The sequence below is a fragment of the Malus domestica genome, chromosome 11 (assembly GCF_042453785.1).
Source record: "Malus domestica chromosome 11, GDT2T_hap1".
NCBI lineage: Eukaryota > Viridiplantae > Streptophyta > Magnoliopsida > Rosales > Rosaceae > Malus > Malus domestica.
The window spans coordinates 33,290,479-33,304,159 of NC_091671.1; the positions used below are offsets into that span (position 1 = coordinate 33,290,479).

The following is a 13,681-nucleotide window of genomic DNA, read 5'->3' on the forward strand; positions in this document are numbered from 1 at the left end:
TGATTGAACAGTAAGATTCATATGCTTTCTACTTCACCAGAAATCTTCGACAGAATGCCCGTAATTTCCGCAAAGTTGAGTGTACGTGTGACAGGTGCTGATAAGGCTGAAAAAGTAGGTGCCTCTTCGATTTCTGATATCGGCCCTCGTGGTCTCTGAGTAGCCCAGCTTTTGAAAAAGCAAGCGCTTCTTCGATTTCTGAGATCGGTCTTCGTGGTCTTTGAGCAACCCAGCTTTTGAGAAAGCAAACGCCTCTTCGATTTCTGAGATCAACCCTCGTGGTCTCTGAGCAACCCAGCTTTTGAGAAAGCAAACGCCTCTTCGATTTCTGAGAATGCGCCTCTTCGATTTCTGAAACTCCGTCAAGTGCAGATTTTTATAGAGGCTGGCATTAAGTTCCAAAGCACACTTGAATCTACACCAGTAGAAGCTCCATTCTTGCACTTCTAAGATCTTGATTTGTCTGACCTCTTCTCTCTTCAACACCTTTGAAAATGTCTGGCCCCTCCGACCGTCGTTTTGACTTGAACCTTGTTGAAGAGGCAGCCACGCCTTCTCCAGACAACATATGGCGCCCATCCTTCGTCTCCCCTACTGGTCCTCTTATCGTTGGGGATTCCGTGATGAAGAATGATATGACCGCTACGGTGGTGGCCAGGAACCTTCTCACTCCCAAAGATAACAGACTACTTTCTAAACGGTCTGATGAGTTGGCTGTTAAGGATTCTCTGGCTCTCAGTGTTCAGTGTGCAGGTTCTGTGTCTAATATGGCCCAACACCTATTTGCTCGAACCCGCCAAGTTGAATCATTGGCGGCTGAAGTGATGAGTCTCAAACAGGAGATTAGAGGGCTCAAGCATGAGAATAAACAGTTGCACCGGCTCGCACATGACTATGCTACAAACATGAAGAGGAAGCTTGACCAGATGAAGGAATCTGATGGTCAGGTTTTACTTGATCATCAGAGGTTTGTGGGTTTGTTCCAAAGGCATTTATTGCCTTCATCTTCTGGGGTTGTCCCTCGTAATGAAGCTCCAAATGATCAACCTCTGATGCCTCCTCCTTCTAGGGTTCTGTCCAGTACTGAGGCTCCGAATGATCCCCCTTCGGTGCCTTCTCTTTCTGGGGCTCTACCGACTGCTGAGACTTCTCCTAAGCAACCTTTGTGAAGGCTCCCTCTTGTTTGTTTATTTTGACTCATGTATATGTACATATTTGTAACTTATCGGGGATATCAATAAATAAGCTTTGCTTCATTTCAACGTATTGTGTTAAATACACCAAAGCCTTCTTCGCTAAGTTCTTTGAATTTTTCTTTTGTTGAAGCTTGTATGTTGAAGCTTTGTGAGTGGAGCATGTAGGTTGAGGTAGTGTTCCCTTAATTTCCCGAGTGAGGAAAACTTCTCGGTTGGAAACTTGGAAAATCCAAGTCACTGAGTGGGGTCGGCTATATGAATCTTAGAACGCCATTGTGCTCGGTCATGTGTCATGTCCTCTGTTAGATCCAAGTACTCTAAGTCTTTTCTTAGAGTCTCTTCCAAAGTTTTCCTAGGTCTTCCTCTACCCCTTCGGCCTTGAACCTCTGTCCCATAGTCGCATCTTCTAATCGGAGCGTCAGTAGGCCTTCTTTGCACATGTCCAAACCACCGTAACCGATTTTCTCTCATCTTTCCTTCAATTTCGGCTACTCCTACTTTACCTCGGATATCCTCATTCCTAATCTTATCCTTTCTCATGTGCCCATACATCCAACGAAGCATCCTCATCTCCGCTACACCCATTTTGTGTACGTGTTGATGCTTCACCGCCCAACATTCTGTGCCATACAGCATCGCCGGCCTTATTGTCGCCCTATAAAATTTTCCCTTGAGCTTCAGTGGCATACGGCGGTCACACAACACGCCGGATGCACTCTTCCACTTCATCCATCCAGCTTGTATTCTATGGTTGAGATCTCCATCTAATTCTCCGTTCTTTTGCAAGATAGATCCTAGGTAACGAAAACGGTCGCTCTTTGGTATTTCTTGATCTCCGATCCTCACCCCTAACTCGTTTTGGCCTCCATTTGCACTGAACTTGCACTCCATATATTCTGTCTTTGATCGGCTTAGGCGAAGACCTTTAGATTCCAACACTTCTCTCCAAAGGTTAAGCTTTGCATTTATCCCTTCCTGAGTTTCATCTATCAACACTATATCGTCTGCGAAAAGCATACACCAAGGAATATCATCTTGAATATGTCCTGTTAACTCATCCATTACCAACGCAAAAAGGTAAGGACTTAAGGATGAGCCTTGATGTAATCCTACAGTTATGGGAAAGCTTTCGGTTTGTCCTTCATGAGTTCTTACGGCAGTCTTTGCTTCTTCATACATATCCTTTATAGCTTGGATATATGCTACTCGTACTCCTTTCTTCTCTAAAATCCTCCAAAGAATGTCTCTTGGGACCCTATCATACGCTTTTTCCAAATCTATAAAGACCATGTGTAAATCCTTTTTCCCATATCTATATCTTTCCATCAATCTTCGTAAGAGATAGATTGCCTCCATGGTTGAGCACCCTGGCATGAACCCGAATTGGTTGTCCGAAACCCGTGTCTCTTGCCTCAATCTATGCTCAATGACTCTCTCCCAGAGCTTCATTGTATGACTCATTAGCTTAATACCCCTATAGTTCATGCAATTTTGTACGTCGCCCTTATTCTTGTAGATAGGCACCAAAGTGCTCGTTCGCCACTCATTTGACATCTTCTTCGTTTTCAAAATCCTATTGAAAAGGTCAGTGAGCCATGTTATACCTGTCTCTCCCAAAACTTTCCACACTTCGATCGGTATATCGTCTGGGCCTACTGCTTTTCTATGCTTCATCTTCTTCAAAGCTACAACCACTTCTTCCTTCCGGATTCGACGATAAAATAAGTAGTTTCTACACTCTTCTGAGTTACTCAACTCCCCTAAAGAATCACTCATTTCATGTCCTTCATTGAAAAGATTATGAAAATAACCTCTCTATCTTTCTTTGACCGCGTTATAGAATCTAGAATCAAGTCATCTCGTTTTGAATCTTGGAGAACCCAGAATTGCCAACTCTTCGTTCGCTCATTTCGAATCTCAGATAACCCAAAGCCCAGAACCCAGAGTCACCAACTCTTTGTTCGTTTGTTTTGAATTGCGGAGAACCCAAAGTCTCAAACTCTTCTTCTGCTCATTTTGAATCTCGAAGAACCCATAATCAAGTTGCGTTTTTTCTCTCTCTTCTTTGCTCTCTCTGCTCTTGTCGTCGTCTGTTCATTTCCAAGCTCGCCTAGGCCTTCGCTGGTAGACAAAGACAGAGAACTTAGCAGGCTAACAACCATTGCCGACGCCCACTTCCATCTGCAACCATAGCTTCATCTTAGTCTTGTGCACATCTACACAAACTCGATGGAATAAAAAAACCTAGATTCGGTGGAAGTGCAAAACCAATCTTCGAATTGTGAAACCCAGATTCGAATCACTAATTACAAATCCCAGAGAGAGTGTTCTGAAAAACTAACCTATTTTCAATAGAGGGAGAGAGTGTTCATGCAATAGAGTTCTGAAAAAAATGAGAGAAATGAAAGGGAAGTGTTCCGAAAAAAGGAAAAGGAAAAAGAAAAAGAAAATTATTAGTTTGTTAGTCCGACACTGCACCAAACGCCTTACTAAGTTAGTCCAACTTAGTCTAGTCCAAGTCAATCCAGCTTAGTTCCTGAAATAAGTCCAGTTCGAGATAGTCCGGTGCAACAAACGCACCCTAAGTGTACTACTTCTCCTTCACTCTACTACTGTCGATATTGTCTAATTTGCATAATGTGCCAATTAAATTTTTTGTTTTGGTGGCAATCATGTGCCAATTTAACGTTATGTGTGTAGATGTGAAAGTATAAGAGTTCCACATTGGTGAAAATAGAAATGTAGTATGTGCTTATAAGCAATTGAGTTATTTTCCATATTGCCAGTTGATTTTATGGTAAAACCTTAACGTTTTTCATGACATATATTTAAGTAATTGAATTTCTCCCTATTCTATCAATTAGTTTTATGGTGAATTTTCAACGACTCAACTTTCTTCATTGAGTAGAAAGAAAAAAGAAAAGAAGAAAAGAATATTTTTTTTTTTTTGAGAGCTTGAAAAACAATCACTCATCTCTCTCTAAACCCTTCCAAACCAACCCTAATCTAGAAGCTTCACAGTCGCCAGCCCCTTGCTCCAGCTTGGGGCTAGCGGCAGCCCTTTTCCTCTTTCTTTTAGCCTATCTCCCTTTTCCCCTTTTTCCCTCTATCCTTCTTCCTCACCTTTACTTGTTTGTTCTTCCTTTCTATCTTCTTCCCCCATGACTGATCCCTCCCTTGCGCCTCATGTAATACCCTGAAAATTTTAAATATATGAATTTGGTATTCATAATTATGAATATGTGAAAAGAATTGAGAATTTATATTAATTCATAAAATTTTAGTTTTAAATTAAACTAGTTACCAGGTTTAAAGTTTAGACATTAATTATTTAAAATACGTAGACCTTTCGAGGTCAAAATTTATATTTTTGAATAGAGCTCTATCTTACGAACGCGTAGGCGCAAACTGTTCGTGAAACGGAGTTAGAACGAAGAAGTTATTAACGTTTAAAGTGAGGGATAAATTGGTAATTTTAAATATCTTTAGAAGGCTCCAGAAAATCTGGAGCCATGTGAAAAAGCCACGTGTGTGGCTGGTATGAAAGGAAGAAACAAAATGGATGGTTGTGATTAAAAGAAAATGATAGAAAGGAGAAAAAGGAGGGAAAATGAGAGGAAGGAGGACCAATGGGGGATGAGAGAAGGGGGAGCAGGGGATCCCGCTACCCGAGGACCCGACCCGACCCGATCGGGCCTATTGTGATTTTCTGGTAGGATTTGGTCACTTTTTCTGGTGAATTACATCAAGTTAACCATTGTAAAACCCTTCATAACCTTCTCTCTTCCTACTACACCTAAAAAATCATGGGATTTGAGCTTGAAATGGGTAGAACTCGCATGGTGGGGTGCGGCAGCTTTGGGTTCAAATTACGCAAAATTTGAAACTACTCAAGTCCAATTCCACCACCATTAGACTCCTTTTGAGGTGTGGAACAAAGCCCAAACAAGTTTAGGGGCGTCGGAGTTACTTTGAGGTCGAATTGAACACTCACAAATTCAAGGGTTTCCAACGGTTCATGGCTGATTTGAGGTGTTTCCTAGACAAATTGGGCTTGGCCGTATGTATGAAAGTTGTTCCTCTCACTAAGATCTACTTTCTTGTAAAATTTGGTAATTTTTGGAGATAGTTGATATTTTCCGGCGAATTCGGTGCGGCCGACCGCCACCGATGACGGCGCGTGACCAGGGAGCCGACGCCGTATTTTTAAGCTAATTTTGATGTTCTGGAACTAAATTTAATAAGCATTTAATGTAATACACTTGTTTGAAGCTAGATGGTGATTGTTAGTTATGTGTAGAAATATCAAAGTTTAATAGAATTGGAATTTGTGAACTACGAATGCCTTGATCCCTGTTTAGGGTATGTAGGCAGTCTAACGAGACGTTAGATGCGGCCATAATACCAGTAAGATTAAATATTCAAGAATTAATCTTTGAATTAGAGGTTGCTTGATAGAAGAATTTAGGGAATTAAGTTGATAACTTAATTGATTGTTATGGTAATTAAAAACATGGTTAATTTTATGGGAATTAAATCGTTTGGAGATTTAGAAGTAAGATAAAAGAAATAGTAGCAAACTAAACAAGAGTTTAGTTTGGGCCTATCATTAATATTATTATTTCCCGAAATAAAGCAAATAATTCAGGGTGGGGCGTTACACCTCACCTCCCACCCATTTCTTTTTCCCCTATCGGCGTCTCCAACACTTCTCTCTAGTTGGGTGGAGTCAAGCTATTATCTTTCCCATCGATAATGGCCTAATTTTATTTCTCCTTCACTAATGAGTGTGTTGGTCGTGTTCATGACGGTGGTAGTGCGGGTACACATGGTGGTTTGTTGTGCAGATTCGAAGCCATTGAGGCTTTCTATCGGTTGAATTGGTTTACTGAGGCATGCAACTTGTTCTTTGGTTTTGGGTTAGTGGTGCTGATTGGCTACAACGTCGCTTCGGTGTCGGCAGTGACTTTGGTGTGACTTTCCTTTGCTCCGCACACCAATATTCTTTGCCAAGCAAATGCCCTCCAAGTTGTGGACATTGCTGTTGGAATTGGAAAATTGTTGCAACTTACCCATTTTGTTGCTTTAGTTTGCGGATAGCTATTGGAATATTGAGGATGAACAAATGATTTCAATTTTGCTATGCTATGATTCATGTGGCTTCGGTGTTCACAAATCTTATCTTTTGGTGCTAACGATTTTATGCAGGTTACTATGGGCTCGTGGTGGCGGCGACGACGATGTGACGGAGATTTTGGCGCGTCGTGGTATCTCCTCTGCAACCCAAGCCCAATACTTTTCTTGTCCTAGGCATCGACACACCCATATGGTCCTGCAAGGCTGCAGCCCACGCCTCCTGCCACGATTGTACTCTTGTCTTTCCTGTGGACATGTCATTGGTTTTAGTTTAGGTTTAAGTTTCATTTGTAGCGCAATGAGAGGGTTAGGTTGGTAATTTTGTGCTACTTTGGTGATCTATTTGTGTCGCTTATGCGATTTATGTGGTCTCGTTGTTGATGGCTTTATGTCAGGTTGCTGGTGTTCGGATTGTCTCGTCTGCCGTCTTTGTGACAATCCTATCCGGAACTTTTGTTTGTGGTAGTTTATTGTGGTAGCTGTATAGGGGTTTAAAATTATTTGTATCTTGCGCAAACCATCTCCATATCAAGAAATTGGTCATTGGAGAAGGATTTGGATCCCATCCAGATCCAAATTGTGGGGATCTTAGAGATCCTCACATCCTAACCGTTTATCGTACATCGTACGGTCAGAAATCATTTTGAATTTATTTATTTAAAACTAAACACAAATGGTACCTAACGAAAACTGACAGCGCGATGTACGATAAATAGCCATAATGTGAGAGCAAGTCCACCGGGAAGAAGAGAGCCCAACACCCAGTCAAAAAACCAGGCTAGCACCTTGTCAATTCACTCCAGCCTGTGAAATCGACTGGCACCCAGCCCAAGCCAGTCCACAGGCTGGCCTAAAATCGACAGACCTTGGGACCGGCCTATCTGACGTCAGTGTGGTGTCGGAGGGCATATGACGTCAGAGAGGGAGTTGTTGTGGAGGTTGAGGAGCGGAGCTGGTCGAGGCGGGAGATGATGTCGGGAGGGAAGGAACCACGGAAGGAGAACGACGGGAGGACGAAGCGACGGCGTCGAAGGTGTGGAGATGCAGGAGGACGACGTCGACAACGTCGGAGATGCAGGGGTGGATGGCGTGCAGAAATGGAAGGTTTTGAAGAGGAAGGAGAATGAGAGCTCATGGGAGTGAGCTGGAAAAGAGAGAGAGAGGGAGAGAGAGAGAGGGAGAGAGAGAGAAAGGATCGGAGAGGGAAAGGAAGAAAGAAGAAAAAATAAAAAATAAAATAAATGATAAAATATTAATTGATATGAATAAAATAATATAATATTAGATAGACTGGGTGCCAGTGTATTTTTAGGGTCTGAGATGCTTTGGTCTATTACTGTTCACTGAGGTCTATTACTGTTCAATTGAGTGGATAAATGCGCTGGGTGTTGGCACAAAGTCCTTAGGGGTGGACTTGCTCTGAGGATCCCTAGAATACCCCACAAGGAAAATCTGGAGAAAATCCTCATCCACTGGAGAAATTATACCCATCTAACACCTCTTGTATCTAGTTGTTCTTATTAATGAAACTTTTGTCAAAGAAAAAAAAGAAAAAGAAAGAGAAAAAGAGTAGAACGACTGCGTCCTTTAGGAATATACAGGTCAACGTCCAATAATTTACATCTCCAACATTTGTTAATTTAAGTATATTTTCTGGTTAAACAAACAGTTACCTTTTTCATGGGAAAAAAACTTACGGTACTGTTTATTTTAACGAAAAATTATATTTTTATATTAAAAAATCAATCATGGTATTATTTATTTTACTCTTTATTTTATCTTTATCAATAAAATTCAAAATTGTCATTAGTTTTCTCTTTTTTCACGTGGACTGCATTTCATCACTATATTCTCCCTCAAAAACTTAACATCTGCAAACATCCCTACACCACATTCTTTCCCCGAATTACAACCTTACACGATTAAACCTCTCTCGTTAAACATCAATCTAAGAACTTCTACCACCGTCCATCTCGAAGTCCCTACGAATCCAACGTAAAATAAAAAAACTCAAATCATACAACGTAACGCAATTGATCATAATATACCCCGCCACAACTACCATGCGAAAACAATCGGATTTCGCCATTACAACGCGGCGAGATACAAATTTCAGACTCTACTCAACTCAACTCGGTCTCTCTCGTCTCGGATCCAACGGTCAGCCATGGTCGCCATCCACTCTATAGCTGCTCAGAGCTTCCTCTCTCTCCCAAACCACAAACCCCGAAAACCCATTACCGCACACCCAAAACCCATCTCGACCTCCAATTTTCCCACCTCCAAACTCCCAAAAAACCCATCTTTCCCGAGAAACAAACAGAAAAGCAGGTGGCTTCTGAACTCGGTGGTCGAGCGAGAAGAGTGGTGTGATTCCGGTTCAGAGCTCCGACTGTACGGACCAGAAGGAAGGGGCGGTGGCGGCGAGCAGGGCGGATAGCGACGGCGGGGATCCGGGGGAGTTAGTGAGTCAGGTGGGCGGGTTCGGAGAAAGTGAGGGGAGGCTTTCGTTTGAAGGTGCTGGTGGTTTTGGGTCTTCTGGGGTTTGAAGTGAGAGGGAGAGTGAGGAATTTGAGAGGTTGGTAGATAGGACTATCAATGCCGCTGTTATGCTTGCAGCTGGTACTTTTGCTCTCACTAAGTTGATCACCGTCGATCAGGATTACTGGCATGTAAGTCAATCTCTTTGGTATTTAATTTCCATTTTATTTTGTTTAGAGAGATTAATTGCCATTTTATTTGTTTTCATGTGATTGTGTGTTAGAACTTGATGTGAATTATGCTAAAGGAAGATGGGTTTGGGGTGATGTTGGTTCTTAGTTAAGTTCGGTTTTCGCCTTTCTTGTTCTTTAAGGTTGCTTATTTTTCTTTGGTAATTAACATTGGCCACTTTTACACTGAGGTTTCAATTGCCTGAGTGCTTTTTGACTTTGAGTCCGAAGATTTAGAATTTTCAGTTCAATTGGTGGATTAAACTTGAGCTGTATCAGCCAAGGTCTAAAATATCAATGATATTGGAAATATCAGTAGTAAAAAAACACGGAAATTTCGATGGAAATATCAGGATATTATCAATATCGATAAAAATTGAATAAAAACCATGGAAATTGTAAGAAAAACTTAGAAATTTTTATTGAAACTTTGCAGGATGTTTATTTAATCAATTATCTATTAGTTTATCACAAAAAATTGGAAGGAAATGCATTGCATGATGAATTTAACTGATTTAAGTTGATTATATAGTGAGCTGGCAAACATTGTGAGTGTAGAAAATATGTAGTAATTAATGAAAGAAGTTTAAACACACCATAATCATTTATATATAATGAATTAGTACAATATTTTACACTTTATACATTGCATGATAAGATACATAAGTGACTTAGTACCACATAGAGTTCCTATCAAGGTCTAAAATATCGATGATATTGGAAATATCGGTAGTCCAAAAACACGGAAATTTCAATGGAAATATCGGGATAATATCGATATTTTAGGCGATGGTATCAGCTATATCTGTGTGGATCAGGTTGTCTGTCTTATGATGAGTTGTGAATATGCTGGATTGATGCTGTATATTCAGATTAACTGTTGTTATCTTTATATGATCATCCATGAGGAGGCGAGAGTGAGGGGATGTTCTTATATAACTTACAAGGAAATAATGAAGTGGATACTGCTTTTGAAGGATTGTGATTATGCAAACTTGTTAATCCGAAGGAATCGTGATCTGAAACTGTTATGTCGAATCATGGATGGTTTTGCACTATAAAATGACAATCATGGGGGAGTAAAAAGGTCATAGAATGGTATGGATGGAACAAGCATGGTGAGATAAGTAAGTTGCTTGTTATGGATGGGAAAAAGAAAACAGAATTGGATGTAAATGATTGCTGGGAAACTTGGAGATTGCTGCCATTTCTGAAGTTGAATTTGGTGAAGAGGACTTGTCTCTTATGGTTAGAGTTGTATGACTATGTAGCAGTTAGTTGGTCCTGTCCGATTCGTTCTTAGCTATCTTCAGGAAATTTCTTGATTAGTTCATAGTTATGTTTAGGAGATTTCATATAGGCTGTGATTTGTGATTTGTATGTCTTAAACTATTTATTAATATAGGGCTGGCTCTGCTTGATTATATAATTTCCTATTTACATGTGCACTGCACTTTTAACAATTTGTCTATGGGACTTATGTGTTTGGTACTCATTTCAGGGTTGGACTCTATATGAGATCCTATGGTATGCACCTCAACACAACTGGTCTGCTTATGAGGAAGCTCTCAAGACTAACCCAGTTTTAGCCAAAATGGTGATTAGTGGTGTCGTGTACTCTGTAGGGGACTGGATTGCCCAGGTGTGTTGCTGTTGTGAAGTAAAAAATTCCTTCTGCAGTTGTTTATTTTCAGAAGTCAACATTTTCTTTTCTTCTTTTTATCCATAAGACAAATTTCCTGGGCTCCTTAAACAAACTTAAACTTGTTTCAGGAGCTTATTCCTTTCCAAGACTGGTGGGTGGTTCCTGTCAAAGTAGCCTTCGACCAAACTGTATGGGCAGCGATTTGGAACAGCATTTACTTTACAGTTTTGGGATTTTTGCGTTTTGAATCTCTCATAAGTATTTTTAGTGAACTTAAGGCAACATTTTTGCCGATGCTGACAGTAAGAGAACTTCTGCCTTTTTGTTTTGAAGTACTATCTTTTCATGCGCTCTTCAGTGTTTCGAGTCAAACGACCTGAAATTTAATTGATTCTCTGTCCTCTAGCTTGTGGACATTTGAAAAGTCAAGATCGTCCAAAGTCTTTAATCAATTTGAACTTGAATTGTTAGTTTATACTATTTTTGTAGCAAGGTTCCATCAGTTGTCAATCAAAAAATGTTTGTGTATTAAACTTTATGCTGGCATGTATATATTTGTGTCAGCTGTTTTGTGTCCATGTAGTGTTAGCTCTCTTTTCCGCTGTGATGTAGTTTAACCTTGGAATAAGAGTTTAGTGCCATTTATCTTACCTTGGGGTGTTAAAAATTGTTGTCCAAATGAACATGAATCTATTTTGTCTGAAAGTTTTATCTAGCGGGTATAGTTTTAAAGAAACTTAAATTTTATCTTTACAAAATTTACATGTATTGGGTTTTTACCTTTAAACAATAATGTTTGCTTTCTCTGGCTGGGGCTTAGAATCAGGTAGTGCATATAGGGTAAAACTTTGTCAATCGTAAACTCCAAAATGTGATTTTTCCTTCCCAAACATGCATTTTCCTTCCTGAAGTCCAAAACACGCAAGGAAAAGCAGGATTTTTCAGAGAAATAAAAAGTGCTCATGGTTTATGGTCCGAGTCATGTTACGTGTGTTAAAAGTGCTGCTAATTTTAGTAGTTACATATTCCTTGGTTAAAGCTAGGGTTAAAAGAAATGTTTGTTTGACCAATTGACATATTTCTGTAATGTAATTTGTTATGCAGGCAGGGTGGAAGCTTTGGCCATTTGCACATCTTGTTACCTATGGTGTGATCCCTGTCGAACAAAGGCTCTTATGGGTGGACTGTGTAGAGTTAATCTGGGTGACTATACTCTCGACGTAAGTATTTAATATGGATAATTTGTACTTTCACTAGTGAGTGGAAAAGATTGATGATCATGACTTACTTTCCTCCTTTAAGAGCTTAATAACTATCCTCACTAAAATTGTTCATGTTTTCTTTCTAATTTGTTCTATCCTTGTCTTTGTTTATGTCTCGGGTTAGAACAAGTTACTCTAATTCTTCCCCTGCCTATGGATCGATCAACACACCGTAGTCGATGTTTCTTCATAAAAAAAGTTGATTGGAGAAGTTAAGCTAAAAAAAAAAAAAAAAAACAAATTCGAGGCAAATGTGATGTGTAAATATATGGCAGATAGTATATAGGGAGAGCGCGGTGGGGTGGTATATATTTCTATGTGCCTCAGGCAATGTTCTAGTCACATTTTGTATTGCTCTCAATTTCTATAGGAAGCATTCAACCATAATATTTTTGGAATGTTTAAACCTATGGTTTTGTTAGGTAATTACAAAGTTTGTTTTTGAGGGTTTAGGTGTTTAATTTCGTGCTGCGGCATCATGTCTTCGGTAGAATTTTCGTCTAACATTACTGATAATTTCTGTTTGCCAGTTACTCAAATGAAAAATCAGAAGCAAGAATTTCCGAGGCACCAGCTGAAGCAAATTCCAGTTCTTCAGACACAGGTCCTCTTGAGGTATTATACAAACCCTTTTAAACTGATTTCCTTACGTATATAAGAGCTGCAGATTACACACTGTGCTACATTTTTTTTTTACTTCTTCCCCCTTCCATCAGAAGTAAAGAAATTGAAAACGACTAGAAGACCAGAGACGGATACATACATGAGGGAAATTGCTCAATGAGTGTGTGTAAAGACTAAAAGATCGATTCCATGATGGACCGCGACTGCAAAGGTGAAATACCTAGCGATGTGGAAATATGCCTTGGCTGGTTGTTTATGGTATATATATTGCACCGATCTCAGAACATGCACATGTACGTGATATGTATAGTTTGGGGAAAGTTGGATAAAATTTTCACAATTGAGATGTGTTTTCATGTTCTTGATGTGTCTTTTGATTTGGCGATATTGCTTATTTTTACTAGCCTATCAACACGAGCCTCGTTGTGAGATTGAATAGTTTTACTTACAGAATACTTGTGGAAAAAACTGTGGAAGAATTGATCATATTTGCAGGAGAGATGCATTGACCGAACAAGAATCTTTCAGAGTCAAAATTAATATACACAGATTGGTAAATAATTAATCATCCTCTATGGAACAAAAACAGCACTTAATAAAAGAAAGGTTTAGCAGCTTTAGCTAGCTCCTCCATTAAGCCATTGACATGTTAGAAAGCCGACTAGGCGTTGGTTGGAAATTCCACCACCGAAGACTTAAGCTACGATTTGGAGTAGATCTCAATGCCCTCCTCAAAATCTCCTTCTTTCCATAGTTCCTCAACCCCTTTTTGCCTCCCGGCGGCACTGCATACTGGTGCCGGCTACACCTTTTCAACCCAGGACGATTCGAGCACGTACAAACCTGTTTTCGAGGCCTCGGGGATGATACTGATGATGATGATGCCACCATACTACTCTTGTTGAGTGTTTGTAGCCTTTCTCCAATGTGACTATAGTGAGGGTTGTTCTTCTGCATTTTGTGAAGTTGAAAGCCAAAGGAGAAGAGAAGAATGGTGGTCTGTGTAATTTGATCTTTTGAATGTAGAATATATATCACGAGTAATGTGCTTGGGCTGTGAAGATATATAATATGATATGCTTATATGGTTGTATATGAGTGACCATA

At 39.9% G+C, this 13,681-nt stretch overlaps 2 protein-coding genes across 4 annotated transcripts; one reads left to right on the forward strand and one right to left on the reverse strand.

Annotated features, from left to right (window-relative positions):
• The first annotated feature begins 8,210 nt into the window (after positions 1–8,210).
• Positions 8,211–12,934, forward strand: LOC103448811 (protein SYM1-like). Of its 3 annotated transcripts, none has more exons than XM_017335473.3 (6): positions 8,211–9,004; positions 10,545–10,685; positions 10,817–10,990; positions 11,793–11,908; positions 12,481–12,565; positions 12,667–12,934. In XM_017335473.3, the coding sequence occupies exons 1-6, from the start codon at positions 8,942–8,944 to the stop codon at positions 12,670–12,672; spliced, it is 585 nt and encodes a 194-aa protein (XP_017190962.1). In that variant the 5' UTR covers positions 8,211–8,941; the 3' UTR covers positions 12,673–12,934. The 3 variants fall into 3 exon arrangements, with proteins under 3 accessions (XP_017190962.1, XP_017190963.1, XP_017190964.1); XM_017335474.3 differs by having other exon boundaries at positions 12,670–12,934; XM_017335475.3 differs by having other exon boundaries at positions 10,817–10,876.
• Positions 12,935–13,030: 96 nt separating this feature from the next.
• Positions 13,031–13,681, reverse strand: LOC103448645 (uncharacterized). The gene has a single exon (XM_008387909.4). The coding sequence runs from the start codon at positions 13,529–13,531 to the stop codon at positions 13,208–13,210; it is 324 nt and encodes a 107-aa protein (XP_008386131.1). The 5' UTR covers positions 13,532–13,681; the 3' UTR covers positions 13,031–13,207.